At 45.0% G+C, this 23,984-nt stretch overlaps 1 protein-coding gene across 1 annotated transcript in view; it reads right to left on the bottom strand.

The window, feature by feature from the left end:
• The window catches only part of LOC139471500 (uncharacterized), a 147,211-nt gene that overhangs the window by 1,763 nt on the left and 121,464 nt on the right, over positions 1–23,984 (bottom strand). Inside the window, exons 120-135 of the mRNA XM_071253857.1 lie at positions 23,675–23,876; positions 23,037–23,191; positions 21,611–21,931; positions 20,728–20,896; positions 19,252–19,454; positions 18,506–18,692; positions 17,749–17,919; positions 17,074–17,475; positions 16,267–16,566; positions 15,501–15,592; positions 14,561–14,735; positions 6,346–6,460; positions 5,570–5,774; positions 5,250–5,420; positions 3,915–4,128; positions 632–944 (exon numbers count right to left, since the gene is read on the bottom strand). Coding sequence (XP_071109958.1) covers positions 632–944; positions 3,915–4,128; positions 5,250–5,420; positions 5,570–5,774; positions 6,346–6,460; positions 14,561–14,735; positions 15,501–15,592; positions 16,267–16,566; positions 17,074–17,475; positions 17,749–17,919; positions 18,506–18,692; positions 19,252–19,454; positions 20,728–20,896; positions 21,611–21,931; positions 23,037–23,191; positions 23,675–23,876 — 3,395 coding nt within the window. The remainder of the gene's footprint in view (positions 1–631; positions 945–3,914; positions 4,129–5,249; positions 5,421–5,569; positions 5,775–6,345; positions 6,461–14,560; positions 14,736–15,500; positions 15,593–16,266; positions 16,567–17,073; positions 17,476–17,748; positions 17,920–18,505; positions 18,693–19,251; positions 19,455–20,727; positions 20,897–21,610; positions 21,932–23,036; positions 23,192–23,674; positions 23,877–23,984) is intronic.

Here is a 23,984-nt window from a genome sequence, read left to right as displayed (position 1 = left end):
CGTGAAGATCCGGGGTAAAATAGGTCTTCAGCAACCTACTTGAAGAGGCGACTAACGGGATCGGGTTCGCTGACTTGGTTGACGCATGTCATCGATTCCAATTCCGTGGTCCGATGCGCATGATATCAATCACTGGATTGTATGGTCCACACTCGATTATTTACAGACCGCCGTCATATAGCAGGAATATTGCTGAGGGTGGCGTTAAACAACAAACAAACAAACAGTGACAATTTCTGGACATTGGTGAATGCATAGGACCTGCAACTAATTGCTGCTGTCACATATTTGACTGCCTTTTGTGATTGTAAACCAACAACAATATATTTTAATATGAGTTGTTAATTATTGGCTTTGTGAGGATAGTTACTGATTTCACAATTTAGTTCTGTACGAACTGATGACTGGGTCAATTTCTTCTTTTCTATTTGGAGATCACCATGTAACAACATTAAAAAAAGAGAGTGTTTTTTTCATGGATACATATTTTTGTTGTATATTTCATTTAATCTTTTATCTATTATAACTTAATATGAATGTGTTGTTTTTATGTATTTAATGTATGTTTCGCATGATGACAGAAATGAGACTATTTAAAATATCCACCTGTCTGAATCTGCGCAGTACCTACCCTCGTTTGAGCATGCAGAGATACCAAGCTAGGAAGGACAAGATGATTATCAATATCACCGCCAACACAACCAGCCCGATCATCCATGCCTGTAATCCATCACAGTTGGGATTATCTTTTGCACATGCGCAGTAGTATCTGTTGACGTCGTTGTAGCAGACGTACGGCGAGGAACATGGAGAGCTGCTGCATTCGTTGACGTCATCCTCGCACTGAATGCCGGTCCAGCCAGGTGCGCACGCACACTCATAGTAGAGATCACAACCTTCAGCACGGCGGTAGTTGGTGCAGTTGTACACTCTTTCGTTAGTGCCTGCAATTGCATATTTAGGATTCAGCGAGTTCGTTAGGAATTTATTTAGAATTACTTCTCGTATAGCGTGTATATAGAGGTTATCACGCGAGTGTGTTTGGGGATGGTAAATATCCTGTTTTAGGAATAAACATTGTATTTAGCGAGGATATTTACCATCCCCAAACACACAAGCGTGATAACCTCTTTATCATATAATGTCATGCTTTAATTCTGTGCTTTAAAATCGCTATCCCTCTCTCACAAACATTACCGAAACATTGCGAGTTTTCCTGGAATGCGCGCATTAATATTTATTACGTCACAGGGTAAGTGATGTGTCAGTCGGACAGTGACAGTAGCCAATATAGTTCCAATTGAAATCTGTTTCTTATACAGTGGCGAAGCAACATATACGCAAAACAACAGTTGTTTTTAATTGCCTTTCGCGGCAATCCATCGGTCTGTCCGCTAGAGTAACTGCCCTTTGTCAAAGGGAAGCTACTCTAACCCTAGTCTATGAGACGTCACGGGCACGGTCAGACGTTGTTGACAGTCGGTCTGTCCTGTCACAACGTTAATAAGTGTAGTCAGATGTACACACAGCGACAAAACGAAACAAGGTAACAATTCAAACATATTTCGGCCAAATCCAACTATTTTAATTTGTGGAGAAGGTTTCAAGTCGCAGATGTCTACAAGCACATATATTGCTACTGATCCCGCTTGGCTAGGCCTCGCGCCCTCGCAAAATTGTTTCGAAATTTATACCTCCAAAGTAGCCAAAACTTATAAAATGCGTTAGCTACGTAACAGTTAGAGACTGATTTTCAGTATATTAGATTGTTCTTTTGATAATGATAGCAATTATCCCTGTTGTTTATCCAGACTCCCGATGGTTAATTTTGACTCGATCGCCGAATGACGAGGACGACGCCATGTTTGTTTATAAACAGTGAAAGTAGTCCTACTTGACCTTTGATATTTGCATCTCTATCCGCATATGACCCCAACGGATATCGTTTTTATCCGTTGGCTTTATCCTGCCGAAAAACCTGCCCATTATATGATAAAGCTATTTATCTGCAAAATAATTTAAAATAATTCTTCTCTTTTATGCGACGTTAACTGTGACAAACTCTCATTGTCAAAAGAAGGTTACCACATATATAAATCGCAAACAGTGACATTTCACCATACGACAAGAAATGATGATGTAAGACATCAAGAGAAGGCATTTAGTAAATATATCAATACATACTTGTACAGGTTCCCCCATTCTTGCATGGTGTCTGCATAACACCTGGCTTAATCGTGGTGACGTCATCTTCATCCTCGCAATGAATGCCGGTCCAGCCAGGTGCGCACGCACACTCATAGAAGAGGTCAAAACCTTCAGCACGGCGGTAGTTGGTGCAGTTGTACAAGCTTTCATTCTTGCCTGGAATTATGTATATATTACAACGAAAGACTAATAGCCAACACAATCAAAACACCTCATTTATATTTTTAATATTCATGTCATCTCGACTTGGAATTGACATATAAGAAGCTCCACACATGAATCTATAACACTCTTCAAATCCTTCCATTGTTTAATGTCTTCTCAGGACATTTGTACCAACAGAGAAAACACATTTACATTGAAGGCCGTGCCTTAACCCTTGTCTATCTCAGGAGAAATAACAAACTGAACAAACTGAATCAAATACATCTTCAACATTGAATAATACATGACAGCTTCCAAACTTTAACAAGTTTAATTTGGATAATTATTGATCACGCTTTTTGTATATTTTGCACATTTTTTCTATTTTAAAAATAATGTTCCAGCTGTATACTGTGACTGTTATTAAAGAATGCACATGTGTACATTATTTTTATTGCTGACATAGTGTCGATGCCGAATATAACTCTGCACACACTCGCTCCTGATCACACTGAACTCACTCACTCACTCTGAAAATTACCGTACAAAGAGATCTTAAACACAGTGACATTTCTTAACCTCACAACAATGTGATACCACAAGACATGTCTACAAGGAATAAAGTAAATATATTAATACATGTACTTACTTTTACAGGTTCCACCATTCTGACATGGTGTCTCCACAACGTCTGGCTTTACTGTGGTGACGTCATCCTTATCCTCGCAATGAATGCCGGTCCAGCCAGGTGCGCACGCACACTCATAGTAGAGGTCAAAACTTTCAGCACGGCTGTAGTTGGTACAGTTGTACAAGCTTTCATTCTTGCCTAGAATTGCGTATTTGGGATACAGAGTATGAGTTAACCTTTTACACACAGTGGAATTTGTTATGACGGTCAATCGAGACTGGTTATGTCTGGCGTTGACATTATGTATTTAAGAATATAGAATTTCTTGACATTGCTATGTGACGAAAATATCACCGATGCGACGTTAAACATGATTCACTCATATTTTCATAGTGTAAGTTAGTGAGATAGATCTCAAGCACAGTGACATGTTACAGATTGAAGTGAGTGAGTGAATATGGTTTACGCCGCTTTTAGCAATAGTCCAGCAATATCACGGCGGGGAACACCAGAAATGGGCTTCACACATTGTACCAATGTCGGGAATCGAACCCGGGTCTTCGGCGTGACGAGCGAACGCTTTAACCACTAGGCTACCCGACCGCCCCTACAGATTGGAAGGATCTAGCAATGTGAACCATCCCGACAAGGCATAAGGTTTGTTTGTTTGTTGTTTAACGCCACACTCAGCAATATTTCTGCTATATGACGTCGGTCTATAAATAATCGAGTCTGGACCAGACAATCAAGTGATTGATATCATGAGTATCGATCCACGTAATTGGGATACGATGACAAGAATCAACCAAGTCAGTGAGCCTGACCACCGATCCCATTAATCGTCTTTTACGGCAAGTATGGGTTACTGAAGATCTATTCTAATCCGGATATTCACTGGTACAAGGGATGTAGTAAATACAACAATACTTACTTCTACATTTTCCCCCATTCCTGCATGGTGTCTTCATAACACCTGGTTTTATCGTGATGACATCCGAGTATACCCCTCCCTGGTCCTGCACATAAACCCGGACCTCATCGTTACCATGGTAACCAGGGTCAGGTTGGTACTGGAAGGTCCTGTAGACCCAGTTGAGGGAGTCGGCAGGGTTGGGGAGCAGGAGCTTGTCACAGGGGATGCCGCTCTGAAATGATATGTTTCTATATACACCCAAATGTTTTGTACATCCCCAAGATACATTGAATTCGTGGACTTACAGCTAGATTTGAAAAAACAGTTCGGAAAACTATATTTCCCGCTTAGCCACCGAGGTTTCCAAAAAATCTTCCAAAAAAGTTACAAATTTTGTGGAAGGCTCTGTGGCTGGTTAGATCGCTGACTTTGTATGCTGGTCATTACGTGCCTCGCTCTGGCAGTGTGGGTTCGAATCCCGGACGGGACTCAGTCCAAAAAAGCACGAGAATCTGTACTTTACTGAGAAAGTGTTATCCCAAATATAACATTTGTTACATTTGACCACTTTCTAAATCGCATTGTGTATTCATAACGTTCCAAAGAAATTCCTACGTTTTTTTAAGTTTTACAATTTGTAATTTTTAATGGGGGTAGATATGAACAAAGTAAATACAAGTACTACATACATCTGTTTATAATTAATAAAACCGTGAGGAGGTATTCTTCAAATCATGGTTTGTGATGGGTGCCACCGGTGGGGCAGGACACGCTCACCTTTACGCGAACACCTGGTATCATCACTATTTGATAGTGATTCATAAACACATGCTCCTGATATATTCGGAATTGTACAATCGACTCTGCTTTATGCAGAGATTTCTATTGGATATGGAAAGGTTATGTCGCTTTAATTATATTTGATGTCTGTGGCACATCATTAGACTAAGTGAAGAAAGGGGTGCATGATTATGATTATGTTAATGGACAGGTATAGACATACATTAAAAAGAGTTAGTGTTCATTACAAGCTTAAACTGAAATGGAAATGTAGTGTTTTTAACGTTTGTATCTAGTGTACCTGAATACTATCAAGTCATTGAAGCTGTAGAAACCTATAGTTTTCAATATTAATCATTTAATAACATTTAATGATATTATTACTTATTAACATCCATGTAAACTTAAAGCTGATACATAAATTGCCCATCAAAATGTGTTCCATATCTCCATCAGGCAAGGCTTTAAAAGAATTCGAGAAATCATTTGGGAAAAAAGTGATTCGCAACTATGCATTTTATACGAACGCATGTTCTGGAAACACCATGTGCTGTTCTGTATATGTGTACATACATTATATGAACACGGGACCGTGGTGTTCACGTCGCCGACGGTAAGGTTCCCGCTGCTCGGCTGTGTGTAGAAGATGGTCAAGCTGTCGCCGACGTCAACGTCGTATGCCCCAAACTTCCATCTGTATGTTGTGGTGTCGCTGTCATTTGAATTAAAATTTTCGGGAAGAATCTGAAAAGTGCAAGATTTACTTGTTCAAGAATAATGCAAAAGTATTAACTTGGAATCTTACATAATCTCCATAAAGATGTAACTACTATTAACTAGGAAGTGTGCTGTGTAAGAACAAGTGTTCAGGCACCATATCACTGGGGGCCTACCACAACTGGAAGCGTTGGATCTGCGTGAAGGATGTTGACCTCATCACTGAAGACAAAGGCACTCGGTGCGTCGTTGATGGAGTTGATGCTGATGGTGATGCTGACGGCAGTTTGAGCCGGGGGTATCTCGGCTTGAGGAACTTCGTACATTACCACTTGGACGTCTACATTTCCATAGAAGTTAGCTGCAGGGGTATAGGTCATTCTGCAATTATAATAGAAAACTGCACTTTATGTTTGACAAAATATTTGACGAAGGAATAGGGCTTTTCAGAAGACCACTTTATAAGGGCTTACACATTTCAGTAAAATTATGGCGTGTCAGCTAAGTGTGGGGAAAAGGTACATGAGACGAGTCTTATAACTGAACTATTTATGTGAGATAGATGAGTACGGTTATGGGGCTACAAACCAAGGATCGTTATCATAGTGAATCGGTGGAATCGGGAATTCGGCAGCGGATCCTGGTGGCCTAGGGACGCAACTGTTTCATGCAAAACAGGAGCTTTATGTTGTAAACGATTCTTGTTTTTCTGTCCATGAGCACAAAACGGATATGTAATTGTCCATTACAATTTCGAAACATTATTTCCACAAAATATACGTTTTATGTTACCTTTAGGACTCATTACATGAAGCCTAATGTAATCGTTTGGCTTATGATGTCTTCCCTGCTGAGTATACCAATCCAGCATCGCAACACTCTAGGATATGAAGTACACTTTCCGTTGGGTTTATTGTGACCTGATAATTATAACTACAGTGAGTCAACGTACAATCCATCCTCCGACAGCCTCAGTTCCAGATCAGCCACAGCGGAGTCGTCACTCATCTTGTACTTGACCACGTCTCCATTAGCATCTGTGGACGTCATCTGGTATATCAATGTGCCTGTCACAGAATAAGACGAATAATTCATTAGATATCATATACGAATACACAATTCACAAAAAAATTAAAAGCAAACTAATGGATATGCACCATGAGAAACTTAGTAAAATCTAAATATTTTTTACATTTGTATACTTATCCTGCATTACTCCGTATTGCATTTACTGCTGTCTTTGACAGAGTGACGAACTGTGTGAGATCCAGCTGCTGAAGAAAGTTGTCCCAACCAGCTCAGGAGGCAGCGCCCTCTCACAGTCGGCACGTGACCCGGAAGTCATGACGTCACACAAAAACACATAACTGCTTTAAACATAACATCTGAAACTTCGTGGGGAGGTAGCGTAGCGAAAGGGAGGGCACTTAGACTTCGTAATGCAGGATAAGTATACAAATGTAAAAAATATTTAGATTTTACTAAATTTTTTAACTTATCCTGCATTACTCCGTATTGCATCTTTATCAGACGGCATGGCCGGTGGGCATACCTGCAGATGTGAACCATATTAAACCCTCGTCTAGGTCCGATGAATCCGCACCGCATACAAGTGATGACCGGAACATCTACGACCATTCCTGTCTTCAGGAAACAAGAGTCGATGCAAAAACGAAACGCCCGAATAGGTAACCGAAATACAATGAGGCGTGTTGCCAAAATATATAACTTACCGAAGAGCGAAAGCGAAACGCAGTAGAGCCCTCTAATCTGAGGCGATAAACACCAGAGAGTTCGACGGGCCCCGCTCGGGGAATCGAAGAATCAGCGGCGTCGGCGGCAAAATTTACGACCAATCCCAAGAGCGAATGCGAAACGCAGGAGAGCCCTCTAGGCTGGAGGCAAGGAACACCGGTGAGGTCGACGGGCACCGCTCAGGTATCAGAGAAGCGTTGGCGTCGGCGCCGGTGTCCACATCTACTACCATTCCTGTCGTCAGGAAACGAGAGTTGATGCAAAAAGTAAAACCCGGATAGGTGACAGCAATAGAATGAGTCGGGTAACCCAAAACTAAAACTGACCTAAGAGCGAATGCGGAACGCAAGAGATCCGTCTCGTCTGGGGTGATAAACACCAGAGAGGTCGACGGGCCCCGCTCAGGGTATCGGAGAATCAGTGGCGTCGGAGATAGATGACCTGTTGGGCTACAACCAGGGACCAAAACTGTGAACGCCGGCGACAACTTTCAAGGCTACATCACGGAAGTAGTGGTTGGTGAAGGCGGTGTCCGATCGCCACGAACAGGCTTCCCTGAACGACTGGATGGAACAGTATACCGTGAAGAACCAGTGTAAATACGATCGCCCTGATCTCATTTTATTTCAGGTGATAGCCTTTGGGGGGAGGGTCCAATCCGGCGGCTCATAAGCTTTAAGGATGACCGTCCGGAGCCACAGGGAAAAGTATTCCGGCTGACCAACGACTGCGACGAAGGGGAGACCGGCAGAAAAAGGTGTTTCCTAGACTTGCGGCAGTCTTTAGATCGTAGAATAACCTTCAGTGCCCTTACTGGGCATAATGACGCTCATCCTCATCCTCGGCACCCACACTGGACGAGGGGGGAGGGGACAAGGAATGATCTATCAAGCTGTCCTGGGAGTTGAGTCTTTACGCTGACGTCCCAGTACGGTCCATGATGAACGGCGCCCTGGGTACCGCATTCGAACCGGGCACGGGAGACGTCGAGGGCGTGCTGTACATGGACTCGAGCGGCAGTAGTCAAAACCAGTAGAAATACCCGTCTTCTACTTAAGGTCGTAGAAGGAAGACGAGGGGAGTGGTTCGAAGGGCGTTGAAGACCACATTCAGATCCAACGCAGGCGGTCCGAACTTGGCCTTCAGGTCTTCAAGACTGAACGAGCGCAGCCAGGCCCGTAGGTCGGGAATTTTCGTCTTTCTCCGATCGTCCGAGATGGCCAGAACGGAGTAGATGGCGACCAGGTGTGTGGGGGTGGTAAGCCCTTCAACCGACGGGTGCTACGCAAGTACAGAAGGAACTGATCCAGGATCTGCGGTGACGCTGTCATCGGATCCTGGTGTTTGTCAGAACAAAATGCCTGGAACAAGCATCATTTATCAGCATACAGTCCCCCTGTAGATGGACGGTGGGCTGAAGCAATAGCCTTGGTCGCTATAGCCGAATAGCCCTTGGCTTTCTGCAGGTGTGTCAGGCGTGCAGACGATAACATGCGGGTATGAGGGTGTGGCAACAGACCGTGTGGATGGAGCAGAAGGTTGGACCACACCGGAAGTTCCAGGGGTTGTCTCTGGGTATGTTTCGGAGGTCGATAACCCAACTTCTGGCTGACCAATAAGGCGAGACCAAAGTCAATGGCAGGGGTCGAGTGGCCTGGATCTCTGAAGAACCATGGGAGGGAGAACCGGAGTCGGAAAAGCGTACACGCGTAATCCTTCTCAGGAACGATGGAAGGCTTCGACTGCCACAGCGATCGTATCCGGCACAGGTGGAATGGAAGACGACAGCTGGCCACATTCAGATATGAGGCAAACAGATCTAGGGTTGGGGTGTCGACCGTTTGACATATTCTGGCCCGAGGCGCCGGAGAGCGTGAGGCGTCGGAGAGCTTGAGGCGCCTGGAACGCCGAAGATGGTGATTCTCGGGGGCGCCGGTCGAGTTTGTAGCGCCGGGAGAGGGGCGAGTACTCTGGGTCCGCAAACACCACACTACGGTGACGTCGTCAGTGGACACGATCAACAGGGCGTGACCGAGAAAGCACTGTCAGCAAGCGACGTCCTGGATAAGCCTTTATCTCGAGGCTGTTGCTGTGCCAATGGTGTTGATCTCTGGATCACAGGTGGTCACAATGTGGGCTGGTGTGGGCCACTAGCCACTGACAAGGTGGCAGGGGAGGTAGTCAGCAACAGGGGTCTGCGATTGCGTACCGTCGGTACGATTCGGAAAAAGGTGTGATAGCCTGCGAGCCAACCTCAAGTAGACGAAGTAAACCAGCTTCACAATCGACCGCCGGGGCATCGACGTAACCGGGTAGTAGGAAGTCGAGGCAATATGGCCATTGCACGAAGTAATGAGATCGTTTTCATCCCTGAAGCGGCGTATAAGTACTCCTGTTCTTATATCGAGGTGACGATGGAGGACGACAACACGATACGAGGCAGGTATGCAACAGGGGTCAGTGGGACGGCCGAGGGACTTTAAGTATCAAATCGACACTGTGTCCGGTAGTCAAGGCGGAAGATAGGAAGGTGTCGTAGTCGAAAAGATCAAACCGGACGAAGGAAGGCGATCTTTTCCATCCCTTGAACGCCTATAGGCGCTATCGTTCTTACAGCGAAGGGTTGATGAAACAAGGTTCCTCGTGACAGCCGTGTTGGTAGAGGAGGTCTATTGTTTCCAACATCCGTACATGGATGGACTGCGACAGGCGCCTGGTTGAGTGGTAGCACCAAGCGTACAGTTAGACATGGAAACCAATCTGTAGAAATACATGGCACCCCTTGCCATGGTAAGTTGACCTAATTCCGGTCGGAGTTGTTGACAGTCCGAGTACTTGACACGTGACATGTAAATCACACTGCGCAGTAGCCGAGAAAACCGCCTTGGAGTCGGAACTGAGGTGCAAACTCCACACACAGACAATCCTCAATGAACTGCGTGAGAGGCGATCAAGTGGTGTACCCGAGTTTTGCGATAAAACACGGAACCCCATGGGCGTCGTGGAAAACCCGGTGAGCGCCGAGGAAGAGTCTCTTTCAGGAGCGCTGGCGCTAGGGTAGGGTAGAACAGCGTTGGTGTCGGCGATGTCGACGAAGTAAACTCTTTGTAAGTGGATGTCGTCGTCGAATCTGATACAGACGCTGTTCACATGACGCTCTGTTTCGATGGAAACCCGCAGGTCATCTCTCCGGAATCATAGCGCTTTAAACGACGGGATTATGGATAACGTCTCAGTTGGCAAGTTGAATCAGACCAACTGTCTATTGGTTGAAAAGATTCCACCCAGGAAGTAGAACGATAGTCACGATCCCGAAGACCGACGGGAGAGTAGCGACAGGAGCGGCGACAGTTGTTTCACCATGCTTCTCCGTGTGACGAGTTATGAGACGGCAGCAAGAGAAGAGGGCAGCAAGAGAAGAGGGCAGTGGCGCCGGGGAGGCGATTGCCGATGGTGCCCCTTAAGCCGCAGTAGAAGATAGTCGGATAGTCGGCTCGTTGATCTGAGCTTGATAAAGCTTGTTGATCTGGGCGCCGGAGGTCATCTTAGGCGCCGGATATATCATAGGCGCTTCTTCCGTAACTCTTGAGGCGCCGGAGTAGTCAGAGGCGCCAGAGACATTAGAGGCGTCGAAGATCATGAGATCAAAGACCTTAGAGGCGCCGGGAGCGCCGAAGACATCAGAGGATGCGGAGGCGCCGGAGCGCGGAGACATCAGAGGCGCCGGGAATTCACGAGGCGCCGAGACATCAGAGGCGCCGGGAGCGCACGAGGCGCCGAGACATCAGAGGCGCCGGGAGCGCACGAGGCGCCGAGACATCTGAGGCGCCGGAGGCGCCGGGAGCGCCGGGACATCAGAGGCGCCGGAGGCGCCGAGACATCGGAGGCGCCGGAGGCGCCGGAGGCGCCGGGAGCGCACGAGGCGCCGAGACATCAGAGGCGCCGGGAGCGCCGGGAGCGCACGAGGCGCAGAGACATCTGAGGCGCCGGGACATCAGAGGCGCCGGAGGCGCCGGGAGCGCCGGGAGCGCCGGGAGCGCACGAGGCGCCGAGACATCAGAGGCGCCGGGAGCGCCGGGAGCGCCGAGACATCGGAGGCGCCGGGAGCGCACGAGGCGCCGAGACATCAGAGGCGCCGGAGGCGCCGGGAGCGCCGGGAGCGCCGGAGGCGCCGGGAGCGCACGAGGCGCCGAGACATCGGAGGCGCCGGGAGCGCCGGGAGCGCCGGGACATCAGAGGCGCCGGAGGCGCCGGGGGCGCCGGAGACATCAGCGTTGATGTGGTGGTGTTGGAGACCGTGAACGGTCGTATGTCGTGCCAGGGGAGGCAGACTCTACGTTGGGAGCGCTGGAGCCGCCGGTGGAGTAGGAGACCGTGAACGGTCGTATGTCGTGCCATGGGAGGCAGACTCTACGTTGGGAGCCGCCGTTGGTGCTGGGAGCACTGCGAAGCTCCGCTGAGCGCTGCTGCCGTCAACGTAGGTGGGGGTCGACGAGCACGTTGAGCGAGGTGTGTCCTGGATACTCGCATGAGCTGAAGGATCACAGCGACGAATGACTGCAACATCGGCACTGCCTTGTGAAAGTACAGGGCGTCGTACAATCACGGCAGAAAGGGGCGGCCCCGACCAGATTTGTTCCCGCGGCAACAAGTGCAGCGAGGCAGAAAATCTGGAATTTAAGCAAAACATAACTATGTGGCAAAGCCACAAAGTGCGGGAAGCATAATGTGATTCAGAAACTTTGTATTTCAATGAAGTTTATGAGATCAAACAATGACGCTAAAAGGTAGCGAAAAAGCATAGCTTTAAGCAAACACATAACCATGTGGCCAATCACAAAGTATGGGAAGCATAATGTGATTCAGAAACTTTGTATTTCAATGAAGTTTATGAGATCAAACAATGACGCTAAAAGGTAGCGAAAAAGCATAGCTTTAAGCAAACACATAACCATGTGCAAACACGTAACCATGTGGCAAAACCACAGAGTACGGGAGACATAATGTAACTCAAAAACTTCGTATTATATTGAAGTTTATGAGAAGAAACAATTACGCTGAGAGGTAGCGAAAAGGCAAGGCTTTAAGCACACCAAAACAACATACATAAATGTAATGTATTACCCAAGCCAAAGAGAGAATTCAAAACGCAGAACACGACATTACGTGGCCACGTGGTGAATGGCCAAAATGGCGGGAAAGAAAACAAAATGGCGGGAACAACATTGCGCCCGTAAATTACTGTGACGTGAGCCACAGACGAGCGATAAACGTTACAATTTACGAATGGGAAGACCCTAAGGTCACGGCCCATAACAGGTAACAATGTAGCAGCATATAATGAATGTAGAAACACGCAAAATATAAAAAACAAATAATAAGCTTTAATTTCCACAAGGGATACACAGTACGTCCGTCCGTGGAGGTGACAAAGCAGTTATGTGTTTTTGTGTGACGTCATGACTTCCGGGTCACGTGCCGACTGTGAGAGGGCGCTGCCTCCTGAGCTGGTTGGGACAACTTTCTTCAGCAGCTGGATCTCACACAGTTCGTCACTCTGTCAAAGACAGCAGTAAATGCAATACGGAGTAATGCAGGATAAGTTAAAAAATTACAATATATATACCCTGGTCTTCCTGCATGACAAGAGAGACAAGCTAGAGACACACACCCTGGTCTTCCTGCTTGACAAAAGAGATGAGCTAAGAGACACATACCCTGGTCTTCCTGTATGACAAGAGAGACAAGCTAAGAGGCACATACAATGGTCTTCCTGTATGACAAGAGAGACAAGCTAAGAGACACATGCCCTGGTCTTCCTGTATGACAAGAGAGACAAGCTAAGAGACACATACCCTGGTCTTCCTGTATGACAGGAGAGACAAGCTAAGAGACACATACCCTGGTCTTCCTGCATGACAAGAGAGACAAGCTAAGAGACACATACCCTGGTCTTCCTGCATGACAAGAGAGACAAGCTAAGAGACACATACCCTGGTCTTCCTGCATGACAAGAGAGACAAGCTAAGAGACACATACCCTGGTCTTCCTGTATGACAAGAGAGACAAGCTAAGAGACACATACCCTGGTCTTCCTGCATGACAAGAGAGACAAGCTAAGAGACATATACCCTGGTCTTCCTGCATGACAAGAGAGACAAGCTAAGAGGCACATACAATGGTCTTCCTGCATGACAAGTGATACATGCTAAGAGATACACACCCTGGTCTTCCTGCATGACAAGAGAGACAAGCTAAGAGACACATACCCTGGTCTTCCTGCATGACAGGAGAGACAAGCTAAGAGGCACATACAATGGTCTTCCTGCATGACAAGAGAGACAAGCTAAGAGACACATACCCTGGTCTTCCTGCATGACAAGAGAGACAAGCTAAGAGACACATACCCTGGTCTTCCTGCATGACAAGAGAGACAAGCTAAGAGACATATACCCTGGTCTTCCTGCATGACAAGAGAGAGTAGCTAAGAACACACACCCTGGTCTTCCTGCATGACAAGAGAGAGTAGCTAAGAGACACATACCCTGGTCTTTCTGCATGACAAGAGAGACAAGCTAAGAGGCACATACAATGGTCTTCCTGCATGACAAGTGATACATGCTAAGAGATACACACCCTGGTCTTCCTGCATGACAAGAGAGACAAGCTAAGAGACACATACCCTGGTCTTCCTGCATGACAGGAGAGACAAGCTAAGAGGCACATACAATGGTCTTCCTGCATGACAAGAGAGACAAGCTAAGAGACACATACCCTGGTCTTCCTGCATGACAAGAGAGACAAGCTAAGAGACACATACCCTGGTCTTCCTGCATGACAAGAGAGACAAGCTAAGAGACACATACCCTGGTCTTCCTGTATGACAAGAGAGACAAGCTAAGAGACACATACCCTGGTCTTCCTGCATGACAAGAGAGACAAGCTAAGAGACATATACCCTGGTCTTCCTGCATGACAAGAGAGTGTAGCTAAGAACACATACCCTGGTCTTCCTGCATGACAAGAGAGTGTAGCTAAGAACACATACCCTGGTCTTTCTGCATGACAAGAGAGACAAACTTAATTACACATACCCTGGTCTTCCTGCATGACAAGAGAGACAAGCTGAGAGACACATACCCTGGTCTTCCTGCATGACAAGAGAGACAAGCTAAGAGACATATACCCTGGTCTTCCTGCATGACAAGAGAGTAGCTAAGAGACACATACCCTGGTCTTCCTGCATGACAGGAGAGACAAGCTAAGAGACATACCCTGGTCTTCCTGTATGACAAGAGAGATGAGCTAAGAGACACATACCCTGGTCTTCCTGCATGACAAGAGAGACAAGCTAAGAGACACATACCCTGGTCTTCCTGCATGACAAGAGAGACAAGCTAAGAGACACATACCCTGGTCTTCCTGCATGACAAGAGACGTGGTGCTGGTGAGCTGAGGAGGTGAATTAGGTATCTCTGTCAGAGCTGAAGTCAGTAGGAACTGGGTCGGGTGTCTGAAGTACGTGTCAGACACAGATCGCCGACGTCTGGAGCTGCTGCTGTCTGTCGTGAATCTGGTGTTACATACCTGGCAACAACAAAGGAAGCATGTTGGGCATTCTTCACAGATCAATTGTTGGTTTAGTTTAATATCTACCGGAGACTGAAAGAAAGGGCTTCATTTGTCAAGGGCATACGCTTTAACCATCAAACGTCTATTCCCAGATCAATCGCTATAGACCATGTATTATATTGTACCGCTGAATGTGCTAAATAAAACATATTGCGAAAATACAATAAAATATGAGAAAACACTGATAAGACGAATCAATGACCATGTATTTTCTCCTTGACAAATAAGAGTGCATGAGTGAGTTGAGTTTAACGCCACTTTTAACAGTATTCCAGCTATATCGCGGCGTGTCAGCTTAATGTGGGGGAAAGCCCGAAGTGATGCAGGTCTTAGACGTTTACCACTTTGGTGAAACCCACGAACACGGGTATGGTGCTGACAAACCTAGAAACATAATCAGGGCGAACCGGGATTCGAACCCACAATGAAAGGTTTCTGGCATGCCCAAGGATGCAACTCAGCACAGCGAATCGCGGCGCTTTAGACGACTGGGCCACCCGTGTCCCCCTTGACAAATAAGAAAACAAGAAAGTAATATGATACTTTTAAGCCAATCATAAACTATAACATTACTTTCACTTGAATATCTATACGATTGTGAAGTATTGAGAACCCTCTTCACAACCGGTACCAATTAATGACATCAAAGAAGATTCCAACATCATTGATTACTCGTCATAGATGTACACATCTGTTGTACTGTTAATGTTAAACACTCACTTTGACCGTGACTTGAGAGGTCACGGGGTCTCTGACCTCCGTGTCTGTTTCATGGAGACAGGTCTTGTTGCTCTGTTGCCACTGTCGGGCATCTGCATCATACAAAACATCACTGACCAAAAAATTCTTCTTCTGTATTAAGGCTGTATATATTGTTGTATCATCATGTAAAGATTCTTCATAGAATATTATGTTTAGGTTGGGCCGACTGCCCGATACACTTATTCATTTATACATACATTTATACATTATCCTTGAATGTTGTTTAAAATCCGCAGAACATTATATTGCAGCTCAGGGATAAGGGATAAGGGATGACCATGCCATCGGCATGGTGTCACACTTAGTCACACATTTTGACCAAGTCATTCAAAGTCTACTTTATGTCTCTTCAATGTGATTTGTATGATGAATATCGATCTGTTACCATAATTACTCGAAGAGAAAATCTCTTGTCACAAATTACATCTTCATCAAGAACGAAAATGGTCACATACATGTATGATAAAGCCCCCCTTCAATATGGGAATAAAAACTATAAAACCCTACAATAATCATAAAAATAAAAGCGGCAAAACCCTTTCTATAATCCCAAGAAATATCCATTGTATGCTTTCGACTATGTCATAAGGATGTGCACAAACACAAGCAAAGGCAAGTCAATTGTTTACTTGAAAAGTATGGCCAGATTTGTGCATTAGGATACAAAAACAGTACATATGGACTAATTCCTATGCCAGGAAGTACATGCATTGACAGGTATTACCAGTATTCCAGTGAAGCAGCATCAAGGTTGTTTTGGTGACCGTAGGGTCATAGCTGAAGGTCACCTTCATCGGTCCTGGCATTGGAAGATTACCAACACTAGTGAGAGAGAAGGAGAGGTCAGTGTCCTGGTAGTTGAGCCTCTTTCTGAGGATTCTGTCGGTGAAGGCATCTTCTATGGTTGATGTAGACGGGTCAGTGATGTAGGGGACGAACTCCACAGAGGCGTCAGACTTGTATTCCGTCTGTAGATCAAGCTTCGTGAGCTGAGTAACCACAATGGTCTGGCCGGCTTGTAACCCTGGAACAGATATAACCGCATAGAAATAATGTTTGATATTATCATCGTGTAACATGTCAGCGATGCCCAGTTTGGGGCATATTTTATCTCGTAATAAAGTAGGTAACAATAATATGCGAGTGAGTGAATAAGTGAGTTAATTTGTTTAGCTGAATGAGCCGCTTTTAGCAATATTAAAACAATATCAGGACGTTCACACATTGTACCAATGTAGGGAATCGAACCCGGGCCATCGGCGTGATGAGTGAACACCTTAACCAATAGGCTACTCCACCGTACCCCAAAGATATATGAAGTGAGCATTGATATTTCAAAACCTAAAACATGATGTCGATCCCTTTCTGGGTCCTTTGTTAATGTCAACATTACATCACTGCCTTTTGGTATAATGAATATAATGATGATATAGAGCCATCACCCCGAGAAATATAAAAGGTTCACTGAAAATATTAACATTTACCGTAGGTAAACACATGAAACAGTTACACACCTAATGCATATACTTACCATCTGGTGTTGATACCGTTACCCCTGAAACGTCCCTCTTCCTCCTCACACCACCTCCAACATCTACAGAGACGGCAGAACCATCAGACGACGTCGCCATCGTTGACATGTCTGTCTCTACTATGGTGGCACCCAGCAACTTGGTCGTGCACAGCTGGGCCTCATTACACATCTTCATGAAGATGACCATCTCTGTGCCTGGAGCCATGGTGAAGGCTGACTTGTCCGTGGTGTTTACAGATACGTTGTAGTCTGGCTTGAACTGGCTCAATGTGTAGATAGGAACGCCGTTTACTTTGAGATATCCATCCGTTACTGTGACCGTCCCCGACGTATTGTAGCCGACCCACGTGCAGGGGAAGATGTCACTGATGCTGGCCTCGGAACTCCCCACACAGAAATCTATTAAGGCCATACGAAAGAGACATTCACTTGTTTTGTATAGGTGCTATCTCATTACATCAACAATGGTCACAATCATCTCCAATAACACATTCTCAGACAAGTAATGTGACCGAACTTCCATCACGAGTTGAGCATATAGGAACCTACCGTTTGACTGGCTTCTAGAAGTACCCCTTAACAGTAAACACGCAAATATATCTTATCGGTTAGTTGCTATAATGCCACTTGAAGTTGGCTCTGAAGGTGCACATTGATTTGATCCGTAATTACCATATCTCCGGATGCTCTCATCATCAGATACGGTCCAGGAAGCACCAACAGTGTTCTGGTCTGTGGTTGTCATGGAGTTTGGTGGCGACACTGTCTCCCCAAGCGGGTCAGCTCCCTCTATCGTCGTGTTGACGTCGTCAACCAAAGGAGGTTTAAGCAGGACTGTCACACCTGGTGATAGACGGATATTCGCCACTCGTTTCAACACTATATTCATTTGTCTTCGAACAATGTTTTTTCAAGGAAAATGTATTTGGCAATCAACAATGTAATCACACATAACACTGACAGTAAATGCTTCTAATCGAACGGTTGTGGATCTTAATGACTGTTATTGAAATGAGGCAACATAACTCTTCCAATCACAGTAATTGAAAATTATGAAAGCGAGATTAAGGGAAAGGTTTGAGATTTATAACGTTATACGTTTATAACGTATAATCCTATGAACCTCTAGGATCAGCATAGGTTGTGACTACCTACTATTGGCATAATTGAAATCGTACTGATAAGGGGATATTCAAGAAGAACGATCACACATTTAACTATAAAGTCACACCTTTTACTGTAATATCACACATTTACCTGTATTTAATAATATCACTTAGTGCGGAATCAGATTCTTCATTAACCAAAAAATAATTAAAAATCAATCTTTTACCAGAATATAAAAGAGACAAATCCGACAATATTTTAATACATGCACACCTCCAGGGAAACACTTACACCCTACTGTTTGATGTATTAAGGTACTCACCTCTAGGATCAGCGTATGTTGTGACCAGTCCACCCCCGTTGGTACATCTGACGGTCACGTAGTATGTCGTGTTGTGTTCCAGGAGGCCCACAAGTCCGGAGTTAGTTGATGTCGGGTTTTCTCCCGCTGAGACAAATGTCTGCAACTCCTGTCCCCCTGGCGTCCTGCCTATTGCCCAGTCGTAGTTCTGAAGAATATCGAATATACGTGTTTATGTCACAGCAAGATCAACAAAATCAGTTTTCAGTTTTTGTGTACCTAATCCTACCAACTACACATTCAATTGTTCAAAGTGTTCTGGCCTCTCTGAGAATGCGGTGCAAATTTGTTAGAACGTTGCCTCGTCACTTCGAAGATCCCTGTTCCATTCCTTACATGGGTTCAATGTCTGAAGCCCATTTCTGGTGTCTTCCCACACAGATGTTGATGGACTATTGCTACCGGAGGTAGGAACCTCGGCTCTTAGTAATGGCCCTCAAACAATTATAGATGTTCCCAGCAGAGCCATCCCTAAGATGGGGATACAGGAACATGATGACCGGATAAACGAGGTTTTACTGTATATATACATGCATGGAAAGTCTTGCTTTCTTAAATGTGGGACAGACATATGCCAGTCATATTAACTATCTTTGATAGAATCACTTTTCACCATGTCTGTATAGTCTTAACGTGTTTACGTGTGTTTATGTATATTGCTTCTAAGAAGGTAGACAAGTATCTCAAATATTTCAACACAAACTTACCACAATTTCGCTCTCGTTGTCATTGCACTTCCATATAGCCTTGATGGTGTCGTTGGATCCTTGGTACGTCACAGGCGTGAAGTTGCCCTGAGCGACGTCGATGTAGAGCATGACGTCGGTGTCAAACAGTGGTGGTGACGTGTCGATGTTGAAGCCGTCAGATGACGATATGGCCTTTTTTCCAGACCCAAGGACAGCTTTCACTGAAATATTCCGATTTATAAGGTAGAACAGGCACCACACACACGCACGCACGCAGACCACACAACACGCATGCACGCATAGAAACGCACACCACACAACACGCACGCACATACACACACACGCCTTAAGTTTATCTTTTACAGAGTGGGGACGCAGAAAGTGTACAAAGGAAAAGAGATAGAGTTCTTTGTGTTGCGTTGACATGTATAAATATCTAAATGTACTTCAATTGCCATTTCATAAGACATTTTTCCAACTATATTTGCCAGAAACATGTTAACACATGTCATGCCTCTTTCTCACGTTTCAAAAATTCTGTTGGCTGTTTCCTGTCTTAATATACCCTTTGATGTACTGTACAACTCATCTGTGAGGTGGTACAACGCGGACTACTTCTACCCCCACAACTGTTGTTCTCTCACCTGTGAGGTAGTACAATACAGGGACTACTTCTCCCTCCACAACTGTTGTTCTCTCACCTGTGAGGTAGTACAATACAGGGACTACTTTCACCCTCCACAACTGTTATTCTCTCACCTGTGAGGTAGTACAATACAGGGACTACTTCCACCCACACAACTGTTGATCTCTCACCTGTGAGGTAGAACAATACAGGGACTACTTCCACCCCCACAACTGTTGTTCTCTCACCTGTGAGGTAGTACAACACGGACTACTTCTACCCCCACAACTGTTATTCTCTCACCTGTTAGGTAGTACAACACCGGGACTACTTCTACCCCCACAACTGTTGTTCTCTCACCAGTGAGGTAGTACAACACGGACTACTTCTACCCCCACAACTGTTGTTCTCTCACCTGTGAGGTAGTACAACACCGGGACTACTTCTACCCCCACAACTGTTGTTCTCTCACCTGTGAAGTAGTACAATACAGGGACTACTTCTCCCTCCACAACTGTTGTTCTCTCACCTGTGAGGTAGTACAATACAGGGACTACTTCTACCCCCACAACTGTTGTTCTTTCACCTGTGAGGTAGAACAATGCAGGGACTACTTCTACCCCCACAACTGTTGTTCTTTCACCTGTAAGGTAGTACAATACAGGGACTATTTCCACCCCAACAACTGTTGTTCTTTCACCTGTGAGGTAGTATTACACGGACTACTTCTACCCCCACAACTGTTGTTCTCTCACCTGTGAGGTAGTACAATACAGGGACTACTTCTCCCTCCACAACTGTTGTTCTCTCACCTTTGATATAGTACAATACAGGGACTACTTCTCCCTCCACGACTGTTGTTCTCTCACCTGTGAGGTAGTACAATACAGGGACTACTTCTCCCTCCACGACTGTTGTTTCTGTAAGGTTGAGGTCGTTGAGGGTGATCTTGACCTGGTCTGTTGATGAGCTGTCACAAGCTGCGTCGCATGTGTACATGTCACAGGGTGTCAGACAGGGAATACACGGAGTATATACCTAGCAACACACAGGACACGTTAGAGTAAGATGACGTAACGTCACATGGTGTCAGACAGGGAATACAAGGTGTATACACCTAGCAACACACAGAACACGTTAGAGTAGGATGACACAACGCCACATGGTGTCAGACAGGGAATACACGGTGTATACAACTAGCAACACACAGAACACGTTAGAGTAGGATGACACAACGTCACATGGTGTCAGGCAGGGAATACAAGGTGTATGTACCTAGCAACACACAGAACACGTTAGAGTAAGATGACGTAACGTCACAGGGCGTCAGGCAGGGGATACACAGAGTATGTACCTAGCAACACACAGAACACGTTATCGTAAGATGACGTAACGTAACAAGGTGTCAGGCTGGGAATACTTGGAGTAAGTATGCTTCAAGTATATCATTGACACCTTGGATTGCTATTGAACTTGTAAAGCATTGATGATAGGGATGGGGGCAGTCATCTAAAAAGCGCCTCAAGTCGTTATGCAGAATTGTCTGCCGTATGTGTGCCAGAAATCTATGATCGTGGGTTCACAGTTCGCCATGATTATTTTGGGGGGATTGTCAACACCCAACCAGGACTCGTGGGTTTCTATATGAAACAGGTCGTGATATAACCAAAATACTGTAGTCGAAAGCAATTGGAAGTCACCTATTTACGACAAACAAATGCTCGTCTGGAACACACTAAGCTACACCCTCACCTGCTGGTACGGCACTACATCAGAGAGACCGGAAGCTGACCCGATCCCTGCCTCATACCGAACAATGGCGTTATCACCTCCTTGAAAAGCGTTTCCATAGCGACACAGGTTCTCCTTGTCAGCTGGCATCACCAGATCTCGGAATGAAGCCGTAGAACTCCAAACCTTCAGATGTCCTTCCGAATCTCGATCAGTTTCAGGAATATAGTTCTTATGGTTCCAGACTCCCAGGAAAAGTTTGGTGTCGGGAGAGAGACGCGGTATTCCACACTGCTCCGTCAGCAGATCCCCGTCCATGGAGATGAACATGCACCACGTTATCTGAAGTATTTAACATAAAAGGGTTATTTGTATATTGTTTCACGTGTAGCTAACACTTTTGCTTTCGAAACCTATTCTAGTATGATTAAATGACTGTTAGTATATGAGGTATATATATGAAATAGGAGTATATGATACACTGTTCATTGATTCCCTTCCCATGTTAAGCCTGGCAGCTGACATCCATCCATGTTGTGTTTAAATTGAGTCCTTGGTAGCGTTACATAATTATCAGGTCTTGAGGTAGAAACTGGCTGGCTGGTGCGTGGATCTGAATTCTGCATATTCTAAGTCTGTGGGATTTCTGTCCTACTGCACATCGGAAGTATTGGTAGAGACATTTCCAGTCTTTATTTATAATGTTAGTTTAAACCTTCTCTCGCCACGCCAAAACACCAAAAAGTTTCTTTCTCCACGTGGATGCAACGACTCCCTCACATATCACACTCAGTATCTTAGTGTACATCAATTTGTTGGAACTGTTTCAAAACTAACAAACAGTCAGATTCTGGAGATGTAAATCGTCAAGGTTCTCGAGTTCTGTCTGAACTCATTTGGACATAGATTACTCTAATACTGCGCATCTTCACTGTGGAACGAACTGCCACAATGCCTGAAAATGTCTCCCTCACTTTCATCCTTCAAATATGAACTTAAGTCTCGCCTCTTGTCATGTCTTACAATTTGTCTGATCTCTTATAACATTGAAACAGAACACCCTGCTGTTGTTGGATATAGCGCCATGAACATTAACTGGACAAAGTAAGTCATCATCATCATCATCATCATCATCATCAACTTTGTAAATTAAGTCATCATCATCATCATCATCATCATCATCATCATCATCAACTTTGTAAATTAAGTCATCATCATCATCATCATCATCATCATCAACTTTGTAAATTAAATCATCATCATCATCATCATCATCAACTTGGAACATTAAATCATCATCATGAGCAACAGCAGCATCATCGTCATCAGCAGTATAATCAATTTTGTAAATTAAATCATCATCATCAACTTTGTAAATTAAATCATAATCATCATCAACTTTATAAATTGAATCATCATCATCATCATCATACTCATCATCCGTTACCTCTGACCCCCTAGCTTCATCTCTTTGGGTAGTGAATCTGATCCAGTACTGATGGTAGTCTATGGAAGGGTCTTGTTCCAGATTCCGTACAACTGCCATAAGTTCATTCAAGGTGTCACCATACCCACACCATGCCACCAGCTTGGCTTCTTCTCCTGCAAAACGTATACAGTTTCTGCTGGTTCATACCAAGTCCTGGGTGCTAACGTTTGTTTGTTTGTTGTTCAATGCCGCACTCAGCAATATCCCAGCTACGTGACAGTGGTCTGTAATTGATCGAATATGGACCAGACATTCCAGTGAAGGACATCAAGAGCACCGATTTACACAACTGAGATACAATACATGCATCAACCAAGTCAGCCAGCCTGACCACCCAATCCCGTAAGTCGCCTCTTACGACAAGAATTGTCGTCTAGTATGACAAGCATGGGTTGCTGAAGACCACCGGATCTTCACGGATCGGGTGCTAACAAATACATGTCAAGTTATCCTTTGTTTGAGAAATAATGAGCACTGATAATGCATTATAGCACCAGATTCACATGATTGGTAAACGAATCACAGAATCGCCCCTTTCATAATCCGTGACCTGTCAGTGCCTTACCCATTTTCATGAGTTCACGAAAAACACTTACCCGAAAACAACTGTAATCCACAGGCTTTTCTGGGTGTAAGTTTATCTATTTCACTCTTGTCGGTGATTGAACCAGTCTCCTGTAGTTTCTTCTTATCCTCATCCGAGAGCTTCGTTACCTGATAACCAGGGTCTTCCACATCGACAGATCTCTTGCTGATGTTACTGTGCCGAGAGTTGGTGGAACAGTTGCATGTACAGGACTGGAATACCAAAAAAGTTTCAAGTCTTCAACTGATCATAAGACGAATCAGAAAACTCTTGACTGTCTTAAATATTTATTCTATGTTCAAGAACATTGGTATCTTACC

This window comes from Haliotis cracherodii, unplaced genomic scaffold (assembly GCF_022045235.1).
Source record: "Haliotis cracherodii isolate W230 unplaced genomic scaffold, xgHalCrac1.p SCAF_22, whole genome shotgun sequence".
NCBI classification, from domain to species: domain Eukaryota; kingdom Metazoa; phylum Mollusca; class Gastropoda; order Lepetellida; family Haliotidae; genus Haliotis; species Haliotis cracherodii.
The sequence above is the reverse complement of the archived record's forward strand: the minus strand, read 5'-3'. Positions and strand labels throughout refer to the sequence as shown.